The sequence below is a fragment of the Vicugna pacos genome, chromosome 12, assembly GCF_048564905.1.
Source record: "Vicugna pacos chromosome 12, VicPac4, whole genome shotgun sequence".
Taxonomy (NCBI): Eukaryota; Metazoa; Chordata; class Mammalia; order Artiodactyla; family Camelidae; genus Vicugna; species Vicugna pacos.
Genome location: NC_132998.1, coordinates 48945612 through 48970459, shown reverse-complemented (window position 1 = coordinate 48970459; position 24848 = coordinate 48945612). Strand labels below are relative to the sequence as shown.

The 24848-nt window shown below is 34.4% G+C and overlaps 1 protein-coding gene across 11 annotated transcripts in view; it reads right to left on the bottom strand.

The window, feature by feature from the left end:
- Positions 1 to 24848, bottom strand: part of OSBPL8 (oxysterol binding protein like 8) — a 133182-nt gene that overhangs the window by 83572 nt on the left and 24762 nt on the right. For all 11 annotated transcript variants that reach the window (XM_072973358.1, XM_072973359.1, XM_072973360.1 and 8 more), the window contains one exon: positions 10084 to 10192. In XM_072973358.1, the coding sequence (XP_072829459.1) occupies positions 10084 to 10192 (109 nt within the window). The remainder of the gene's footprint in view (positions 1 to 10083; positions 10193 to 24848) is intronic.

The window sequence follows — 24848 nt, the reverse complement described above, 5'->3', positions numbered from 1 at the left end:
AAGATGACATATTGAAGACTCTGTGTACTGTATAGTAATTCACTGGACATTAAGATGAGTCATCTCCAAACCACCCAATATTACTCATTCTTCAAGCCAGCCCTATCATTAGCAAGTCATTTAACTGTTCTGAAGTTTATTTTCTCCTCTGCAAATATGCAATTATTAAACCTTAAAACTTTCCAAAATCGTTGTGAGACTAAAAACAGTTTACATGAGTGTACTTTATAGATTTTTGTTAAAGTGGTATACAGACATAAGGCAGAATTACTTAGTAGTACAACAAAAGACAAAGACTAAAAAAGGACCGAGAAGGGAATGATTAACTTACCAATTTAAGCTAATTCCCTAAATTATCACTTGGGCCATGTTGCTTCTCTACTTAAAAACATTTGATAGCACCCATCCTTTAAAAAATAAGCCCTAAGTCCTGATATTTAAATCTTCTGCAATTTGACCCAAATACTCATTCCATAGAAATGTTTTGATTTCCTATGAGACAGCCTTGAAACTCCAAAATTTCACTTATCTAAATTAAGTTGTCATCTACTAAAATTTATTGCTCAGAGCGATCTGTAATGTTCTCCTAACTTTGTTTTTGCTTCCCTATTCGACAGATCAAAAGTTCCCTGACCTTGAACGCTCAACTCAAATTGCCAATTCTGCTACCAAAGTTCAAGTTGAAGTTATCTTTCCCCAACTCTGACTTTCTAGTATCAGTTCTGTAACAACACATAATTAGTTATCTCATATGATTTTCTCTATTGCTACCATAAATAAATAAGAATTAAATTATTATTTAACTTTTCCTTAATATTACAATGGCCTACTACAGTGCTGTTAAATAGAACTTTCTGCAATGATGGAAACGGTCTGTATCTGTGCTGTCCAATAGGTACACGTGTCCAATAGCTACATGCGGCTATTAAATTTTTTTTAATGAACTCTATTCACTGACAACTCCTCAAATTAGTTTCCCATCTTAACCTCTCCTGAGTTCCAGCCTCTTAAGGCTATCCCAATCACTCTCCTGGTACATTCATTCTTCTAATCCTAGAAAAAAATATCACATGCTTGGTAAGGGTTTTCCTGACCTCTCATGCCAGGCATAACAAAGGAATAGGACATTCTAGCCAGGCATAACAAATGGATACTCCATTTGTGTCATCACTGTATCCTTCTACCAGGTAGAATTACAGGGGACAGCCCTCAGAGCTCCACATATTCCTAGGGATCTGCAGCTCCATCATCCTGACTAAGGACGTAAAAAGAACCCTCAACTCACTTTTCCCCCAAACCTCAACACTTACACCCTAACCACCACAGTTTGCTTAACAGGCCTGCAAGCTCCACACTTGGCTCTTATCTCTGCCTAATAAGGTACCTTTAGAACTCAATCCAAAAGCCACTTTGTCAGAATACTTCCATGATTTTCCTAGAAAAGAGCAACACCTATCTCCTATTCTCGTACTTGCTATCCTTCTTACCTTGTTTTATTTTTCATCACAACAGTCATCACATAACACAGTATATATCTGTGCACGCTTTTCGTCTTTTTCCAATGGAATATTAGCTCCACTGGAGTAGGAACTTTGTCTATTTTGTTCACTGTTGTATCTCTTAAGACTAAAACAAAGGGTGGCACATGATAGACACTCAACAAACAATGAGTGAATGAATAAATGCATGAATGAAAAAAAAGGTTTAGTCATTACTATAACCTTAATATCCAGCAAAGAATTTCGTATCTATAATCCACTGAGTTCCTGTTTATTAACTGAATTAAATTCTATTTTGGCAAAAAAACAAGTCTTGCTTATCTTTGTATTTTCTGAAATTTAATATTCTTCATGATTAAAATAGATACATAAAGCACTAATATGGACTAGAATCATAAAATCTGCGTTCTAAGCCTAACTCTATCAATATTCCCTGGGTAAATTTGAATAAATAACTTGAATTTAATTTTCTTACTTGTTCATAACATCTGTTACAGTCCTCAAATTCTGTTATACACTAACAATTTAACTTAGAAAATTACCTCATTCCTAAGAACATCCTTAGCTATAACTTAAAGCACGTTAGTACTTTCTTCCACTATTAGTCTTTGGACATCATATGCCCAAATTCAATTGCTAGAAATTTCCCTGTCTTTTTCTTAAATAATTCTGTCCTTCATAAGCTACACAGTTACAGATTCACCCAGTTTTTGGTAATGGAGCATAAGTTGTATTTCTTCTGGTATTGGTGGTCTCTTGCCATGATTAAACCAACCTACTTCATCAAGGTCTTCACCTAAAAGGGAAATTTAAAATCAAATATGTTGTCAGTTGTAACTAATGTCATGCATCTGGTGGGACTGCTGGTGAAGGAGGTGGTTATGAAGCAAGAAAAAAGTTAACTACACACTAAAAGAGTTCAATCCATGACCTTGGCCTTTGACCTCATTGACATTCTCTTCTATATCTAACCTATCCATCCACAGTTACCTGTAAAGGTTATGCAATAACAACACAATAGAAACCACATGATCACACCACGATCATGCCAAGTTAGGTAGGATAACTGGTCATGCACATAAATATTTCAGTGTATGATGCTCAATCTTATGATCTGTTTACATAATTTCCAGTTTCAGTCTGAAACAAGAGCTAATATTACTTGGAATTTCATTTTGACCAATTATTTACACAAATACATGAGCCCATATTCTATATTGACTCATGACTGTGATCTGAATTAAGACATAAGAACTGCATAACAAGTCTCTTTCTTTCTAAAACTCTATTCTATTTCTAACAAATCACTGATTAGTGTATCATGTTGTTCGGTGTCAAGCCACAGGCAAGACTGCTAATAATAATATAAAAACGTCAACCTCCATGACTCATAATATCTACCACATATAAAAATGCAGTTAGCAACTGCTCTCTATACCTCAGTAACTATGTGGTGCCTAAATGCCAAAAAATTCACCCCAGATAGAAAAGTCAAAATTAGTTACAGGAGGACAAAACTTGGCATTAAGTAAAACAGATCATAATCACACAGTTTTCAAAGTATGTATTATATTTGGTAATGTATATAAAAACTTTAAGGGAATGTTTAAAAGGCTAGGTGTAATATAGATCTGTTTATAACATAAAAACATTAGCCTTACATTCAGTGACAAGATTAACAGACTTAGAGTATCTGCATTTGAATCCTAACAGACCCCAGTGACTAGCTTATGTGATCTAAGGAAAACTGCTATTCCTTTTGGAGCCTCAGTTTTTTTAATCTCTAAAGACAGAGTAATATCTACTTCACAGCACTACGGAGAGGATCAAATGAGAAAGTGTGTGAGACATCAAGCCCAGGTGAGGCCACACAGTAAGTCCGCAAAATATTGTTTTTTCTCTCCACACCAACACAGTAACCTAAATATGGAAAGTGAAGATTTTAGAAATCTAGGAAAAAAGCAAGATTCAGAAGGAACATATTTTCTATTCTGCCACTGCAACCCTACAGGTTTTAAGCGGCTTTTACCTAGATTACACACTGCATGCTAACTTGGTCCCCAGGCTAACCACCTCTATTTCTATGGTTCTCAACCTTAGCTGTGCATTGAAATCACCTGAGAGACTTTAAAAATTACTCATGTCTGTGTCTCACCCTCTGAGAGTCTAATTCACAAGAAGAGAGACAATCAGACAGTTATGTGCCTCCTGAAGGTAATACACAACACCATCAATGAAGAATTCTTGTCAAAAAAAATTGAACCTGAATCTGAGCAAGCCTCAGATTAGAATTATGTAATGACTAACTTGTAAGAAATATAACTGAAAACCATATTAAACAATCACCGTGGGGGAAAATTCAGATTTTAGGAAATGCTACAGGATAAACTACTTTATCTCTCCAATAAATTGAAAAGGGAAATTAAAAATTGAAAAGGAAAAATTAAAAACAGATGCAGGAGAGACATTAAAGATTAAAAACAACTTAACTGACTTATCAACAAAGACCAACACAAAGACAATAAAAAGAGTATAAAGTAATTAGGGACATTTAAGCATTGACTAGTTATTCGATTATATTAAGGAATTATTCATTTTTAGGATGACAATAATATTTATGGTTAAAGTTTTTTTTAAGTCTTTATATTTTAGAGATATATAACTGAAATACTTATTAATAAAATGATGTATCTGTAATTAGCTTAAAAAAATATGGGATGGAAAGGTAGGTGGAAGTGCACATGAAACAAGATTGGCCTGAGATGATAACTATCGAAGATGGGTGATGGGTACGCAAGGATTATACAGCTGTGAGTATGGGCATGCAAATTAATGGAGTTGCTCCAATTTTTGGTAACTTTGAGTGAGTGAGTCACAGTTTTTAAATGTTGCTATTTTTGTTCTTTTATTTAAATGCAGTTGACCCTGTATTTTTTTAAATATATTTGAAATTTTACATAAGAGTTCAAGGAAGATAATGTCTATTAACATTCTTAAATATTTGATTAACATAAACTGTTACCTTTAGCAAGACTGGGAAGATGAAGCTATTTTAATATAAGAGATAACGAGTATGTAGGTGATAAATTAATGACTAAAATTTCTAGTTATTTTATTACTTCACATATGATCTCTGCAACCTAAGAATTTACATAATTTAGGACCTCAATATAACTGGCAACTCCCCAGGTGAGATGCCCCACCAGACTACCAACTTTGGATTATTTGGCAATAGGACCCACTTCACTAGACTGGGGTGCACCAGAGGTTAGCACTACGACTGTGGTAGGCAGAAAAACTGCCTCCAAAAGATGTCCACATCCTAATCCCTGGAACCTGTGAATATTACCTTACATGACACAAGGGACTTTGCAGATGTGATTAAGTTCAAAATCTTGAGACAGGACCGTTATTCTGAACCATCTGAGTGGGCCCAATGTAATCAGGAGGGTCCGCATAAGAGGGAGACAAGGAGGTGAAAGTGAGTAGCAGGAGAGATGTGACAACAGAAGACAGAAGTTCAACTACTGGGAAGAAGGAGCCATGAGCCAACGGATGAATGCAATTTCTAAACACTGGTAAAAAGAAATGGATTCTCCCCGCAGAACCTCCTGAAGGAGCACAATAACTTGCTTTTAGAGAAACTCAGTTACCTAAAATGACCTGTGTTCATGCCGAGGCTGGATGACCAGCTGTCAGGGGATAATGCAGATAGAATTCTTACATTAGTCAGGTCATTAGACTAAATCATCTCTAAGTTTTCCCACGAAGACTAAGAGGAGGAAGTAGCCACAGGACTCAGAGGTTTACAAAAGGCTCTGCTGGTGGCATAATCTTTGCTAAAAACAAAGAAACAGGCCTCTGTGAGGCAATCCTGAAGTATACAAGCATTAGCCAAACACTTAGCAGGCAGGTCTCAGAGCATATTCAAATATTAGATGAGCATATGTACCAAATTTGGTGGCCCATTTATCATAGATGAGACAAGAGACTTCACAGCTCTTCTCCACCCATTTCCACTTGGGTTGGGGAACGGGGAACTAACAAGAACAACCAAGTGCCGAGAATACTTTAAGAGGATTAGTAATTGGCATATGGATCATTTATCACTGGACTTGAATGCATAATGACTTAAAGGTCAGTTATTGGGAAACTATACCAAAAATACTGTTGTTATAAATATGCTATCACTAGCAACATACAACATACTAAATCAATAATGATAATGATGAAACTAAACTAATAATACAGTTGACCTTCAAACAACACAGATTTGGATTGTGCAGGTCCACTTAAAGGGGGATTTTTTAATAGAAAATACTACAGTACTACAGACCAGTGGTTGGTTGAATCACGGATACCAAGGAACCAGGGTTCTTTCTGGGAGAAGGGTTGGAGGCTCTACCCATTCCCCTCTCCTCACAATTGTTCAAAGGTCAACTGTATTTAAACAAAAGAACAAAAATAGCAACACTTAAAAACTGTGACCCACTCAAAAATAATATCTGATATTACAAAAAATTGAGGCAATCCCATTAATTTGCATGCCCATATACACAGCTGTATAATGTTGCCGAATGTTACATATAGTCGCCATACTTCTTAGAATACGATTTAAAGCCCTCAGTAAACTCTAATAACATACTAATTTTACTTTATAAGCACCAAATCACAGTAATCAAGCAGAACTCACCTAGTATGTATTTTAAAATCAAAATCTGAGGAAACTGGGTCATCTCTAGGCCCATGAAGAAGACACTGATTTACAACATTCTGAGAATTAGTAAACTAAATCATCTTTGCAGTTACTTCCACTTCAGAAAACACCTGACTCAAAGTGTCCAATTCAAATTAGAATCTTCAGATTTCCTCAACTGAGAGTCCCTTATACTACTACAAAGATTCAAATATATTTTTAAAACTTTTATTCTCTTCTAAAAAGTCATTTATATAATCAATTTTTAGTACAACAAAAGGTTTTGACCTCAGACGTTATAAAGTAGTTCCCTCTGGTAAAAGAAATAATATATAAGATATTCAAAATATACGAATATCCTTAAGGTAAGGAATATGCTCTATTTTTTAAAAAATCTAAAGCTGTATTTCACTTATTTAGTTTACCTCAATCTATCAATAAAAATTTGACCCCTACACTTAAAGGATTTCTTAGTAGTTGACTTCCAAAGTGATGAGAATTCTGGAGTTTTACAAAATATTTTAAGATGTATATTAAATGTACACTTGTGTTCTGAAGTACATTAGTATAGTATGAAGATTCAATCCATATTTTTCAGTATTACCACTTAAAACAAGCAACACTATCTCAAAAATATAACTATACATAACTGGAATAATAAAAGAGCAAATGAATTTTCTAAAAACAGAAAGCATACTCTCATGTAGAAGAAAATCGAATAAACTGACAATAATGTCAGATTGAGTCCAAGCTTTCACGACCTCATACCAAGACTACCATAACAGTCTCTGAAATAATATCTTTATCTTTCACTCCTCCAAATCATCTTATATCTTGCTTCCAGATTGATCTTATCCACCTTCACAAAAATATTCAATGACATTCCACTGCCTACAGAATCAAGTTCAAAATCCCGGTCTGGCACTCAAACCTTTCCACAAGTTTGGTCTCTGTCTGCCACACTGATCCTTATTCTTGTAAACAACACTCCCTTCCAATCTAGCTTAATTTTTCTACTCATTTTCTGCTGAATAAACCTTGAGCAATTCATTCCCATTTAGCCTTGCCTCCTGCTATCCTTCCTGCCTAAAATGCTCTCCTCGCTCATTTTCAACCCTATTACCTATGCTGTTCAGAGTGTTCTCTTAAGAAAGGTTCTCTAACTACTCCAGTGTACAGCAATAATTCAATTTTCCCAACTTGTAAACTATGCCTTGTTTATGTCCCTCATTTAACACTTAGTAAATGCTATTACTGCCTTATCTACCCTTCCCTCTATCTAGTCTTCCCAAAATAAAGGTAATTCAGACAGACTACATTGTACATCTCTTAGCAACCCTTTCACTGGGCACAGTACTTTGCACAAAGACTGCATTAAAAAACAACAACAACAACAAAAAACCTTACTAATAAGAAACCAGTGCATGCAATCAGATTTTTAAAAATAGTGCCACCTCATACAGACACGCTGCTTTATATTTTCAAAGAACTTTCTGGCTTCACTAGATCATATTGTTCCTGTCAAGTACTCAGAATGAATATGCCTACTTACATAGTTTTTATTGAAGTAGAATATTTGCCTCAGTATTTTAGGTAGCAAAAATGAGGTTCAGAGAAAGTGTAAAGCCACAATTACTGAATAATGTAGGGCTTTTTTTCAATGCGTTTTATTGCCTTTCCTGCCTCATTTATCCTTTTTGGAGAGAAGGCTGAATATTAATAGTTATATTACCAATAACGATTGTAGCTTTTATTTATTGGATACTTAAAATGTTCATAGCTGTATAATAGGCACTTCACAGATCCATTACTTCAAAACTCAGAACAACTCTGGGAGGTAGATATTACTATTATCTTTATTTATTAATAGATGAGGAAAATTGGAAACCCTGAGAATTTAATTAATTACCCAGGTCATGTAACTAAGTGACAGAGTTCAGATGATTATAAGGTACAGCTAAACGTGTACACAGCCCATGTTCTTATTCTCTTCTCTTAGACCTAAACAGTAACTAACTTAAGCCATGCAGTTCAAAGGTGATATTTTATAAATAGATAACTCAAAGGTGGACCTCAAGATTAGTTTCAAATGTAGAATAATATTTCAGTAGTTCACACTGAAGTTCTTGGTATTATTGTCTCTAAAATAAGCTACAATACTTCACAGAAGAAACTTAATGAACCACAAGAAGAAAACTGCTCTCGTTACTTTTTAAATAACTTGCTCTAACTTCTCAGTATCAATATAACTTAAAATAAAAAATGATTAAAACTTTATCAACATAGTGCAGATATTCTGGTATAGAATTTAATACTATCTACTTAGTATACTTTAAAAGGTAACAATAAATTATAAGCAATTTTATTCAGAAAAATAGGTACCTAGTCAACATGTTAGTAGCAAAGTATTCAGAGACAGACAGACCTCCGTTCCACCATTTATACTGTGAGCTTTTAGAGAAGACAATTAACCTTTCTGAATTTATTTCCCTATCTAGAAAAGTAAGGATAAACAAGTGTCTACTTTTAACGGCTGTCGTGAGGACAATCGCACAAAGCATACACTTAGAAACAGCAATTGTTATTACAGTATTTTAGCTCTAAGACTAAAAATATTTCAGTTAAAAATACTTAAGAAAAAGTCCATTAGCTTTAAATAAGAAAATATTTATGGTTAATACCATGTTCCAAGACAAGGTTTTAATCTTAACTTTTTTTCTGAAATTAAAGTGAAAACAAAACAACCTACCATCAGTTTTCCATTTAAAGTCACCGTTACAATAACCTTCTTCATAAACCAAGTTACTTCCATGTCCATTTTATTCTCTATTAACAAGTTATCATTTTAAAGTTTAACTTTTTTTTTGACCATTAAAGAAACTAAAACAAGTTTGAACCAGAAATTCAAAAAAATGTTGAGACTAAGTTAACACAAGTAAGCAAAACTGCATTTTGCTATCAATCATTACACTGGCCCTACAGGAGCCTGAACAAAGGACATTCACTAAATTAAAATTTACAAATACTGCAATATGTGACTCTCAACTCCACAGCAATATGAAAGACAGAAAAGTTGGCCTCCGCATTATTTCAACAATACAATTTTGTCAAACAATCTACAACATCACAAATCACAGAGTTACCAGCTGACTACATTTTACCCACTGGCGCCATTACTTTAAGTAATCCAAACATCCCTAATAGTCTATAAATCAATATTTAATGGAATCTCTATAAATGGAACAGGAGGATTGAAAATTAAATTACTTGCTTTTGTACAGCAACAAATTATCATTTAATCTACCCTACTGGTGAATTTTTGCTTTTTTTTTTTTTTAACTTATTGGATAAGGTACACTTAACTGCTACCCTTACCTACTTGTTTTAATTTCAGAATACAATTCAATGATAATCACAAGGCAGTAATATTTAAATCTTTATACTCTTATAGAAGTATATGTGGCAACTGCTCTTAATTCTTAATTATTTTAACTGTTCATTCTGTCCACCTATGCATAGCTGCATGTGATTTGAGATTTGCAGGCATTTAATTCCCTCAACTATTAACACCCTCTTAATTTCAGTAAGACAAAAAGTTTTTTGAGGAAAACATAAACACAAACTATTATATCAGTATGTCTTATACTATTTGACTGGGAAAGCAGGGAAGGCAGGTGGTAAAGTGAAGGCAGGTAGGAGATGGAACAGAAATAGCAGAAAACTGGGTTATACTTCAACAAGCTTTTAACTATTTGTAATTTTTATATCAACAGAGGAGTTAAGGTATTCTTTTACAATATTTTTTAAAAATTTGTTTTAAACATATATTTAAAATAAAATGATGGCTTACATCAAACACTTTACAACTGTTGTATCTGAACCACTTACCAAAGTTCGGTCAGGTTCTCCATCTGCCAAACTTGACTCCATAGTGAAAGAAGATAGGTTTATGCTTCTCTTTCCATTAATGTTTAGCCATCTTGTATATCTGGAAATCCTAGAAGAAAATTGTATATATCAGTTCTGGTATAAAACTGTGATAAGTGGAAAATAAATCATTAAGTTTATAAGGAGGGAGAAATCATTTTAGGCTGAGGTTATTGGGAAATCCAGTAATGGAAAAACAAAATAAAACAGATTCTGACACGGACTTTGAAGAATGGTAAAAATTCAGGAAAAATAAAAGAAAATATTCCAAGTGAAAAGGAATAGCAAGAGCAAGGTTAAAGATATGAGACTACTTAAAATTTGAAAAGATGCTTACACCTACTTATAATTAAGGAAATAAAATTAGATTTTTTTCATTATGACATTGGCAAAAACTAAAAAGTGTGCTAATATTCAACACTGGCAAGAATGTAGGAAAACAGGTGTTCTCATATACTTTGTGATAGGAATATAAACCAGAACAATTTAAAACATATACACTTTTTAAAAATTGAAGTATGTCAGGTACAATGTGTCAGTCATACACATATTCATTATTATATTCTTTTTCATTAAAGGTTACCACAAGATACTGAATATAGTTTCCTGTGTTCTACAGAAGAAATTTCTTATAAACATATACACTTTAATCCAGCAATTTCAAGGCTAAGAATTATCCCACAATTATACAAACATATATAAATAAACACATCTAACAAAGTACTAGTAACCTCTCTAATAATTCTTCCTGAAAACAGCTGACTAACTAAACCAAAATCAAGAAATCAGCAGACTTCTAGTTATTTCTTGGAGTTCCAAATGCCTTTTGTTTTTGCAAGTATAAAAGGCTGCACTGAAATAAAACTAAAGGATGACCCATTCAGTGGGTATGAGTCAACCTCTTTCCCCAGTCAATCCTGTCATTGCCCAATGGGCTCATGAACAAAGTAGCCATGGTGGTAGGGATGGAGGTTATGCATAGGTTCAGCAATATGGACCTCCATTCACCAAGACCACCCTGGCTACTGCCATTGTTGAGTGCCAAATCTGCCAGCAGCAGAGACCAACACTGAGCCCCCAATATGGCACTATTACCTGAGGTGCTCAGTCAGCTACCTGGTGACAGGTTGATTACACTAGACTGCTTCCATCATGAAAGAGGCAGTGTTTTATTCTTACTAAAATAGACACTCTATGTATAGATTTGCTTACCTGCAAAAAACGCTTCTGCCAAAACTATTCTCCATGAACTTATAGAATGCCTTATGTACCCATCCTATTATTCTATTATTCACTGCTGCTGATCAATGAACTCATTTCACATGAAAAGAAAGAGAAAGAAAGAAAGAAAGAAAGAAAGAAAGAAAGAAAGAAAGAAAGAAAGAAAGAAAGAAAGGAAGGAAGGAAGGAAGGAAGGAAGGAAGGAAGGAAGGAAGGAAGGAAGGAAGGGAGAAAGGGAGAAAAGGAGAAAGGGAGAAAAGGAGAAAGGGAGAAAAGGAGAAAGGGAGAAAGAAGTGCGGCAATGGGCCAATGGTCACAGAATTCACTGGCCTTACCATATCTCCTATCATCCTGAAACAACTGGCTCGACAGAACAGTGGAATGGCCTTTTGAAGACAAAGTCAGAGCACCAACCAAGAGGCAATACCTTGAAGGGCTGAGGCAAGGATCTCCAAAGGGCTATATATATTCTGAAGGTCCAATACATGGTGCTGTTTCTTGCACAGCCAAGATCAACAAGTCCAAGAATCAGAAAGGAAATTGGAGTGACATTAATCACTATTATCTTTATTGATCCACTAGCAAAAATTTTTGTTTCCTTTGTCCATGACCTTATGCTCTGCCGGTCTAGAGGTCTTAGTTCCAAAGGGGAAAATGCTTCCATCAAGAGACACAACAATGATTCCACTGAACTGGAAGTTGAGACTGCCACCTGGCCACTTTGGGCTTTCCATGCCTCTGAATCAGTAGGAAACAAGGGAGTTACTCTACTGGCTGAGGTAACTGATCCTAATTACCGAGGGTAAATTGGACTACTATTCCACAATGGTGGTAAAAAATGCATATGTCTGGTTACTGGAGATGCCTAAGGGCATCAAGGGCATCTCTTAGTACTACCATGCCTCTTTTTTTTTAACTTTTTTTTTTATTGAGTTATAGTCATTTTACAATGTTGTGTCAACCATGCCTTGTGATTAAAATCAATGGAAAGCTTCAATAATCCAACCTAGGTAGTACTACTAATGACCCAAACACATATGGAAAAAAGATTTAGGTCACCTCTCTAGGTAAAGAACTATGGCTATCTGAGGTGCTTGCTGAGGGCAAAGGGAATATGGAACGGGTAGTGGAAGAAGGCATATATAAATATCAGCTATCACTACAAGACCAGTTACAGAAATGAGAACTATGATTGTTATGAGGATTCTTCTTCCTAATTTTATTATGAATATGTTGGTGTGTGTATTTATCAAATACCTGTTTTCTTCCCTCTCTCATTCCCTTGTCATATAACATAAGATATACTTACCTTACAACACAGTATTTAATCACTGTTAAGTTTTCATCAATGTTTAAATTATAAGATATCAGGAAGAATGAACATTGCCCAAAGACTTTGCATTCCCTTTTGGGGAAAGAGTTAGTGCATTGTATGTAGAATAGTTGTGTCACGTTAGGTGGAATCTCTCTTTATTTGGAGATTAAATACTGTACTAGTTTGCTAAGGCTGCCATAAGAAAGCATCACAGACCGAGTGGTTTAAACCACAGAAATCTATTTTCTCACAATTCTGGAGGCTAAACATCTGAGATAAGGTGTCAGCAGGGCTGGTTTCTTCTAAGGCCTCTCTCCTTGGCTTTTAGATGGCTGTCTTCTCCTTTTGTCTTCACACAGTCTCCCTTCTATACATGTCTGTGTCCAAATTTCCTCCTCTTATAAGGTCATCAGTAATACTGAATTAGGACCCAACTTAATGATCCCAATTGAATTTAACTATCTCTTTAAAGACTCTATCTCCAAATACAGTTATTTTCAGAGGTACTGGGGGTTAGAACTATAAAATATGAATTTGGGGGAGACACAATTCAGCCCAAAAAAGTAGGGTTAAGGAAATGTGTAAGGGTGCCAATTTGACAAGGCGTGGACTATAATGGTTAACTTTATATGTCAACTTAGCCAAGCTATGGTACTCAGTTGTTTGGACAAACACATCAGTCTAGATGTTGCTGTGAAGGTATTTTTCAGATGTTATTAATGTGTAAATCAAAAGAATTTGACTAAAGCAGATTATCATCCACAAAGTAAATGAGCTTCAACAATCAGATGAAAGCCTTAAGAGAAAAAGACTGAAGTCCTCCAAAGAAGGAATTCTGCCTCTAGACTGCCTTTGGACTCAAGACTTCAATATCACTCTTCTCTAGGTTTCCAGCTTGTCAGCCTGTCCTGCAAATTCCAGGCTTGCACACACACAATCACATGAGTCAATTTCTTAAAATAAATCCCTCTCTTTCTTCTCCTCTCTCTCTGTATATGCATATACGCTATTGGTTCTGTTTCTCTGGAGAATCTTGATTAATACAATATGTACGTGTGTATTCATATCTTACCCAAATAAATATAGAGACAGATGTATTTATCTTATCATTCATTGCCATCGCCTTCTGTGCTCTCCTCTGTATCACAGAAGCTAGGAGTATGAGAACTTTATTTTGCAAACATCTTTTGCCCCTGGGATTCTGTATGTGATTTACATTCAGCCAATGCATTTGCACAGTATTTGGAAGGCAGAAGAAATACAGAAAAAGGCCATTCTTCTGAATGCAATCAACAGACATGTGGACTTTGACAGACATGAGGTTTTATAGTAATCACCAAATGTTCCCCTGCCAGTTGCCTATGTTGGTACTGCATTTCTGGAATAAATCACACTGGAATATGAAAACAAACAAATAAAAAAACAAAAAATACAAACACAGAGTAAAAATCAAATCATAACATGATTAATTTTTAAAAGAGAACAGTCTTCAAAAAACTAAAAATAGAACTATCATATGATTCAGCAATTCCACTCCTGGGTGTATACTTGGGAAAAAGGAAAACACTAATTTGAAGAGATACATGTACCCCAATGTTCATAGCAGCACTACTTACAATAGCCAAGATATGGAAGCAAACCAAGTGTCCATCAATAGATAACTGGATTAAGAAGGTGTGGCATATATATACAATAGAATACTACTCAGCCACAAAAAGGATAAAATCCTGCCATTTGCAGCAATGTGGATGGACCTAGAGAACATTATGCTTATCGAAATAAGTCAGAAAGACAAAGATAAATACTGTATGGTATCCTTATAGGTGGAATCTAAAAAATAATACAAATGAATGTTTATGCAAAACAGAAACAGACTCACAGATATAAAAAACAACTCGTGGCTACCAAAGGAGAGAGTGAAGGGAGGAGGGACAAATCAGGGGTATAGGATTAACAGATACAAAGTACTATGTATAAAATAGATACACAAGAAGGATATACTGTATCACATGGAGAATTATAGCCATTATTTTGTAATAACCTATAGTGGAGTATAATTTATAGAAATATTGAATCACTATGCTGTACACCTGAAACTAATATAATATTGTAAATCACCTATACTCCAATAAAACTTTTTAATTTTTAAAAGGAAGCAGGAAAAGAAAGATAAGTGCCCTAAATTCCTCACTGTTGAAAATAAGGAGTTAAGATAAGACACTACTAATATGTCAAGAAACAAGTTTCTAGTATCTTCTTTGAAGCCAAAGCCTAGAACTAAAAATGTAACAAAAAATCCTAGAGGGAGAGAGTGACTGACTGGAAGTTCCAAGTATAAGCATACTAATTTCCCCGTCTTTTGGAGTTCAAAGCAAAAGACGATTAAATGATAATAAATCTGGGAATAGAAAAGTATATTTTTTAAAGTTAAAACAGTAATTAAACACACACTTAATGGTATTAGGCCTTAGGGAGGAGGCCTGAAGAGAAGAAAGGCAGTCTCCTATTTAACTTTTTGAAAAGAATATGTGTTGCTTCTATAACCAAAGAGAATGTCTAATAGCTTTTTATAAAAGAGTACAGTGCATCACAATCCTGAAGACTCCTTTCTCCAAATTGCCAAGCTAAGGCTGGGCCTGCATCCTAATTTAAACATAATTACTAGCTGAATTCAAAGCTGAAAGAAGACTACGTTCCCTCTTTTGTTCCTTTTGTTATCAGCACTCTAGGCATTGTTTGGGGAACTGGTTGGTGCCTCCCGGTCTACACTTAAATTAACAAAGTTCCTAGAGAAAGAATTTTTAAGAAAATCTTCCCTACTTGGGGCTTGAATTTCAGTCAGAGAGGGAAGAAAGGAGCATCTACCAAGCAAGGTTAATAGCTTTAACACATGTCATTTAAACATAACAACCTCATGATGCTGTATTGAATGATGGCTGCCTTATCTGAAGGCAGTTACAAGTTGTGTATGATTAGTTGATGGCTTCCTATTTCACAGGCTACCCCAGTTTTTTGTTTTGTTTTGTTAAATGCATAAGTTACAAAAACAAAGATTCTCAAAAGCATAAATACATACCAATGTACACACCATATTTCTAAAGAATAATACTACACTCTTATTGCTGGAAACTAGGATTAAATGCAATAATCTTAATCTTACTTGCTGCTAATCTGATTAAAAAATCAGATTGCAAATAAGAGTAATTTGGTCTATCTAGTCTGAACTAATCTACAGTATTTACACTATACTAAACCCTAGAGGAAAGCCTAATATAATGAGAAATTAATAATACAAATGTGACAGGTTCCGAAAAACAAGCTAGCACCAACATCCTACTCATAAGAACTTTGGGGGAAAAAAAATACACACATATACACATACACATATACATACTGCTTTATTAAAGCAGTCTGTCTATCCAAATGGCTTTCATCAAAATTACTGTAAAATAGTGTAGTATGTATCTATCATAAAGCATATTAATATTTTGGCACCTATGATTAAAATTTTTTCCTTCTAAAAATAATAACAACAATGATGATGATGATGATGATGGTAACAGAAGACTGGGAAGCAAGCAAAAAGCTGGAATGGGCCATGGGAAAGACATATAGGAATGTGCAGGGCAAATTATCCCACTAGGCGGTGGATGAGGAAGACATGCGATCAGGGAGACAGAAGAAACAGGCTAAAGTAGTCAGACCAGCTCCTAGGAGAGGGAAAGGCATAGTAAACTGCTTAAGGATATAAAGGTGAAAGAGACGAAAAAAAAATCTAGACCTCCCTTACCAGGATTTCTCTGAAGTATGTAGATAAGTAGGTATTCCCAAGCACTGTTCTCTCCCCCAAAAAACCCTCATTAAACGTACCTTACTTCATAAATACAGTGTGCCTATATGTGTCTATTTTACAACATTATTATAATCTAGTTTGCATTTATCTACAGACTGCTTGGCAATACATTAAAGCCCAATAAATTACTTAAGTTATAACTAGAAAGGTGTCCAAATATTTTTTACATCTCTGATTTGGCAAATTCATTAAACACTTCAACTAGATGTGCTATATTGCACATATATAGACATATATGTAGACAGCGGTGATACTGTGATTTATAAGAAATATGTAAATTTGGTCTTTCAGGTGATCAAACGTATATATTTCAGGTATATTTGGTCTTCATCCACAATTCCTGGCTCCCATAACCCTTCAAATTTTAATGGGATGATACTTGATATCTTGTTCTCAGTTCCTGAAAACTCTTCAGGGAAGGTAACTTTTGGATCCCGCTCAAGTGTAGGGACTAGCTGTCAGAACCAAATGATTACAAGTTTGGAACCTTCAGTTCTACCCCTGATTTCCAGGGAGGAGAGAGGAGCTTGAAGTTGAATCAGTCATCATTGGCCAAAGATTTACCCAATCATGACTATGTAATAAAGCCTCCAAAAATAGGGCAGCTTTGGGGTCCCCTTTTTTCTCAGCGAGCTTCCACATCTGGGAACCAGCCTCTTGCCAATGCCATCATGCTGAGCCCCAAACTCCACAAGGACAGAAGAAACTCCTTTGTCAAGGACTTTGCCCTATGTATCTCTTCATCTGGCTGGGATTCGTATCCTTTAATATCCATAAAATATCACTAATCTAGTGATAAACAGAGTTCTGTGAGCCATTCTAGCAAATTAATCAAACCCAAGGATGATTTACAGCCAGTCAGTCAGAAGTACAGGTAACAACATGGACTTGTGACTGGTGTCTGAAAACACAGAGTCCAGCCAAAATGATACTGTAAGCACTTTGCCCAGAGGAAAACCACAGTGTTAGTCTAAGTGCAGTGAAAATCAGGAAATCATTACTACCAAATTTCTGTCAAGTTACAAAACAAATCCCATTTCTCATTATCTCTGAACTAACCACTAACATAAATGTAATTTATAAAATTTATGGTTTATAAACTCTTAATATCTACTGTTACTTCACCATCAGTTACATGTCCTTGGTAGGGCTCAAAACACATTCATCAAATATTTATTTACCTCCTGTCACATAGAAGGCACTATTCTAGATTTTGGACACATAGAAAATAAAACATCATTCCTGTCCTAGCTGAAAGAAAGCAAAATTACTGACTAATATGCTACTACATAATGAGCCTTATGACAAAGGGATTGCATGATATTATCTTCAGCATCACATAAGGATATTAAACCCATACTTCTGGAGGTGGTAGACTTACAGTATCCCCCACAAAACCCTTGAAAAGTCCCTTTACATTAAAAAAAAATTAACTACCAGAAATAAAATATATAAATAAACCTAACTATTAATTAATACAGAACCTTTCATAAACATTTATAATCTAAAGGGCTTTCTTATGCAGTCTATTGTAAATTTAGGTTTATACTTTTTTAGATTCGTTTTTTGCTTCTTAGAGTTAATCACAAACTAGTTTACATTATCTTCCAATGGATATATAATTCTACAAAAAAATAAAGTAAGAAAGAACTAAAGTAGTATCAAATTACTATACAGATTATAATTTTTTAAAAAAAATGCGTGTGGAAAAGGAATGGATTAGAAAAGTAATTTCCAAGTTTGAAAATAAACTTTGGTTACAGCAAGATTCTATCATATATATAAAACACTGGACATTTTGCAGAGTTGGAAACAGAGAGGAAATTATTTATTACTGAATAGAACATAACTCACTTGAAGTTATAAAAGTTTCCTTAAAGATCATCAAGCCAACCTACAGAGAGCTGCATTAAGTAATTAAGTAAGGTTTTACTATGCCTTCATACTTTCAAAACCTTAAGAGAAGAAAAAAAATCATTCCAAAGTAAACTATGTAGCTCCATGTGTTTTAAAAGAAATAGCAAACTAGCCCATAGAAACAATAACCAACCCAGCAGCAATTAGACCCCAGCACCCAGTCTGTGATCTCTAAATAACATTTCTCATTAAGACACCAGGGCTTCTTGAAGAAATGGCATATTCCAAATCTAAGACAACAAATATACAAGATAAGCCTAGATCTTGTATTCCAGAGAGCAAAAAAGCTATCAAAAACTATTAGAGTAATATAATAAAGACTCAGGAGCCAACTTGAAGGGGCTACCAAGAGCCAAAGAAGGGACAAATTAAGTACTGAAAAAATCAAATCAAATCAAATCAAATCAAGGAATACAGAAGCTTTGAACAATGGATTTAAAAACTTGAATAACTCACCTATAAATGTCACTGCACGCAACTGTAATGTATTGTTTTCAAATATACATATGCTGGGCTAAAAAGCAAGTCTCAAATAACTTACAAAAGGCTGAAAACATACAGACTGATCTCTGACCACAATGCAATTAAGCTAGAAATCACCAACAAAAAGATAACTAGAAAATCTCTATGTGTTTTGAAATTTAGAAATACACCTCTAAACAACTGATGAATTAAAGAAGTAATCACAGTGGCAATTAGGAAGCAAGAAGGAAAATTAAATTTTTAACTAAATGATAATAAAAACACTATTTATCAAAACTTGAGATATACGGAGAAAAGTTACAGCTATAAAAGTTTGAAAACTAAAGAACTAATCATCTCTTTCAAAAAAAATGTGAAAGAGGAGCAAATTAAACCTAAGAAAGTAAAGAAAAGAAAAAAGAGCAGGAATAAATGACAGGGAAAACTAAAATACAAAAAAGAAAATCAACAGTTAAAAATTCTTTGAAAGAATAAAATTAATGAATGCTAGATAAGACTACACAAGGGGAAAAAAACCCGCAGAAGTAGCCAATATTATCACTGATAAAGACATCACAATAAATCCTCCAAACATTGAAAAAATCCTAAAAGGAAATTATAAATACCTCCATGCCAACAAATTTGAAAATTTATATGGACAAATTCTTAGAAAAGTTCAACTTACTGAAACTTCTGCAAGAAGAAACAGAAAATCAAAATAGTCCTATTGAATCCATAATAAAAACTTTCCAACAAAGAAATATTATCTATTTATTAATGTATTCATTCATTTATATTTTTCTATCACCTGGTACACCAATTGTTTTAAAAATGGTAATTAGTATCTTTTATCATTATATATACAGTACAAACAGGTCATATTTGCTAAGATAGATGACAATGCTAAATTTCAAATATTTGGCTTCAAGAACTGAAACAATCAAAATGATAATACAAGGAGCTTATTAGTTTAATAAAAACCACCAGAAACAAGAATCACAGTTTCCCCCTCCCCTACCTCCCACACACCGTCCTATAAAACACCTCAGCAACAACAACTTTGAACAAAAGGCTGCAAGACCCAAAATATGGAAAATTTGTTTGGAAAATCTTTGTTATGAACTTCCTGGCATAAACAGATAAACCAAATGGTCTTAAATGAATGAATGAACTGGAAAAATACATTCTCATATCACACCAGTTCTAAAAAGGAACAGATTACAACAAATAGACTTCATTTCTCCTTCCGTGAAGAGTTGTTTCCTCCTCTATGCAAAGTGCTTCTACTACAGAACTGATTACACTGTATTTTTAAATATTTGTTTACCCACCTGCCTTCCCCATTTAGATCATGATGACGACCAATTTACACAAATTAATGAGGGCCTGATATGTATCAGGCATTATGCTACCTTCTGGAGAATCAAAGTTCACAAAACACACATGGTCCATCACCTCATGAGGTCATGGGAAGCTTCTCATGGGAAACGATGCTTTAAATTGAGACCTAAAGGATGAGTAGTAGTTCGCTAAATAAAGACAGGCAAGAAACACAATCCAAGAAGAGAACATGCATAAGCCCTAAGGCAGGAGACCAGTCATATATTTTTCAATATTTCTATTAGCACTACATATTGCATAGCTGATATATATAACATCAGTGATAATGAGATGACTGAGGAGGAAGTATGAGAGGATGGAAGAAAAAAATTAAGTTAATGTAAGAATAGTATATTTCATTCAAGTTTGTGTATTTTGGATTTTAAAAACCATACTTAAACATGCTATTTAATTATGCCTTTTTAAGAAATGAAAATAAACTACTGGTGAACGAAGGTTCATTCAGTAGCTGCTTCTCCTAGTCATTATAATGTAAAGTGGAAGAGAAGCAATGAAAGCAGGTAAAATTTTGATGTTTCTCTGTTCTAGGACAAGAAAGCTCTCAAAAGACTGTGTTGGATAGAAATATTTCTTTGTGTTGGAGCAAAATATTTCTTTCTGTCACCTTACTTAACTGCCATTTCCTTCTTAAAAGCATTTCTTATACTCTAAGAATCCAACAACAAGGTCAAAATCTTTCTTACACCCACTAAATCAGCACTTAACATCGTGTGAATGATCATATCCTCAACTGTTCATAACACACACCTTGTGTTTTCACAGGAGCCAAAACTCAACTCCTAATTATGCAAACATGTTATGACTGTAAAGCAGTGTAAATAACAAGACCAGTATCTCTGCCTACTGAAACAAATGCATTAAAAAGTGGTGTGTATCAAACACGGAGAAACTGGAACCTTTGTGCACTGTTGGTGGGAATACAACACAAACACTATGGAAAACAGTAGGGTGGATCATCAAAAAATTAAAACAGAATTACCACATGATCTTGCAATTCCACTTCTGGGTATATACCCAAAATAACTGAAAGTAGAGCCTTGGAAAGATACCTGCACACCCATATTCACAGCAGCATTATTTACAACAGCTAAAACATGGTAGTGTCCATTGATATATGAATGGACATACAATGGAATATTATTCAGTTTTAAAAAGGAAGAAATTTATGACACATGTGAACCTTGAGGACATTATGCCAAATGAAAAAAGCCAGTCATCAAACAAACTGCCCCCCCCAAAACTGAATGATTTCACTTCTATGAGGTGTCTCGAGAAGTCAAAAATCAAAGAGACAAAGTAGAATGGTGGTTACCACAAGCTGGGGGAATTGGAAATAGGGAGTTATTGTTTAATGAGTACAGAATTTCAGTTTTGCAAGAAGAAGAGAATCCTGGAGATACATAGTGGTGACAGTTGCACAATATGGATGTACTTAAGTAAACCTGAAAATGGTTAAGATAGTACATTTTATATTATGAGTATTTTACCAATTTTTTTTAATTTAAGGAGAAAAGTGATGTATGGTTTTCCTATTTAGAAATACCATAATTAATTAGAGATCATATTTAAGATATACCAGCTTTCCTGGAAGATGAATTTGTCTGGTTCTGTTTAGATATAAATCCATCATGGTGGTATTGTGATCCCTTCCCATCATGCACTAGTTATTCACACTGAATCACTTAAGCCTGATGATTTCGTGTCTTATTTGTGAGCAAATAACCCTGCCTTTCCTAATAATGGGTCATATCTTTTAAGTAACTGAGCTATAAGTTTACTGCTTCTTAAGGAATGCTCATAAATTATGTAATTCTAGAACTCTTAAAGTTTTAAAAGAGAAAAGAATACCTAAATAAAATCAAACTATAACACCTGAAAAAATGTCATATGGTTAAGGTACATGAACAAGGTCCTAGGCCAATAATAGTTACAATAATAGCAGGTTCCTATCTTGAGTTTCCACTAAGAAATTCTATCATTTCCACTGTGTCAATATTATTATCTGCTCAAAAATTAACCATAAACTTATTTTTCTATTTCCCTAGAGGAAGAAAAATTTAAGAAGTGGGAGAGAGTTTACTGTTTTGTTCTTCCTCTGAAATTTCTAAAGTATCCCTTCCTTCCCCAAACTAAAGTTGATGAAAGAATAAGGGTAGAGGTCATAGAGAATGGAGTGGCTATCCATAGAGTCAAGAGGAAAATTCAGGGCATTTGAACAACATGTACTTTATAAAAAGCTGATTCCCCACCCACTTACCTCAAAGAAAAAGAAAATTCAAAGTAGCATATTTTAAGGCCAATATAGTATACCTCTTCATTCAACTAAAAAACAGAAGAACAGTTATGAATACAGGAAGTCTTCTCAACAGAAAAGCATGACTCCATTAAAAAAAGGTTATGATGACTCTAAAGTAATGTGGAATAGAAACTATGATATACTAACTTCTTTTAGAATACAAAATACAGTATTTAGGTACTATGGTGAATTACAACCATTTGAAGCATATATGTAAACAACAAAAGATTGAGTGAAAAGAGAATAAAATGGCCTCTGAGGTAAATATACCCTTTAATGTTGTTAACAGACTGTTCTCAAGATAAATAAAACTGGAGATAAATAAGTTATAGAAGAATGAACATGTCCATAAACACCAAACCATGCACCCAAGTTAAAAACTGGCTATGAAAGCAATACAATACCAGGCAAAAATGTTATTGGATAAAGTAGCACAGATTAATTTAAGCAATCTGTAAAGGACTATAAATATTTGTTAGGAGTTGATAGGTTCAACTCTGTTGGTCTTTTAGCATTCTGCAACTACTGATGGTACAACTACAAATTTAATCTGGAAAACCAAATAAGAATTGTACATACAATCATTTATTAAATACAAAAAATAGGTCAGGGAATTTTCTGCATGCTTCCATATATCATGACTAATCTTCACACAAATCCTGAAAAACATAAGACTTAAAACTATAAAACTTTTATAAGAATATAAAAGGAAAAAGCTCCATGACATCAGTCTTGCCAATGATTTTTTTTTTTGATATGACACCAAAAGCATAAGAGACAAAAGCAGAAACAAACAAGTGGGACTATGTAAAACTCAAAAGCTTCTGCACTGGAACAGAAACATGTTAAAAGGCAACCTACAGAATGGGAAAAAATATTTGCAAACTGTATGTCTGATAAGGGGTTAATATCCAAAATACACAGGAAACTCATACAACTCAATGGCAGAGAAACAGTCTGATTTTAAAATGAGCAGAGGACTTGATCTTCCCAAAAAGATATATAGATGGTCAACAGGTACATAAAAAGGTGTCAACATCACTAATCATCAGGGACATGCAAATCAAAACCACAATGAGATATCGTCTCACACCAGTTAGAATGACTATAATCAAAAAGACAAGAGATAAGGAACGCTGACAAGGATATGGACAAAAGGGAACTCCGGTGAACTGTTGGTGAAAGCAGAAATGGAAAAAAAACATGAAGGCTTCCCCAAAATTAAAATAGAGCGACCAAATGATCCAGCAATTCCACTTCTGCATGAAGAAGATGAAATCATGATCTTGAAGAGATATCTGCACTCCCACATTAAATTTGTGGTATTATTCACAATAGCTAAGACATAGAAACACCTAAAAGTCCCTCAGCAGACAAATGGGTAAAGAAAGTGTAATATATGTACAATGGAATATTATTCTGCCCATAAAGAAGAAGGAAATCCTCCAATTTGCAACAACATGGATGGATCTTGAGGTCTAAGCAAAATAAGTCAGACAAGAAAAGACAAATCCTGCATGGTCTCACTTATATGTGGAATCTACAGACAATGAACTCGTAGAAAGAGAGTAGAATGGTGGCTGCCAGGGGCTAAGGGGGTAGGAGAAATGGGAAGATGTTAGTGAAAGGGTACAACTCGAGGTATAAGATGAATAAGTTGTGGGGATGTAATGTACAGCATGGTGACTACAGTTAACGACACCATATTGTATACTTGAAAGTTGCTATGACGGTAGAGCTTTAACGTTCTTAACCATAACCACAACAACAACAAAATGGTAATTATATGAGGTAAGGGATATGTTAACTAATCTTTCTGTGGTAAATATTTCATAATATATAAATGTACCAAATCATCACATTGTACACCTTAAACTTACCTAATATTATATGTCAATCATATCTCAATAAAGCCTGGGGGTAGGAGGGGAGCATGTTTGCTCTTATTTTTGAAGCCTTGGCATCTTGGATAGTACCTGACATACAGCTAGCACAAAAAAAGAATCCATTAAATGAATAAAGGAAACACAAAAATTTCTTAAAATTAACTGACTCAACGGTTTAAGTCACTTATTCAAATAAGAGTATGAATTAAAGACAGAAGAAAAGCAACTGAAGTATAAAGCAGACAAGTCTTCATGGGCACGGCAATCTATAAAGGGTGAAAGGTCCAAACCCAAGTTCAGCCAAGAAATAGTTAATACTGCATGAAAGGATTAAAGAAATACTATACCAACATAGAAACTGTAACAATATTAGAG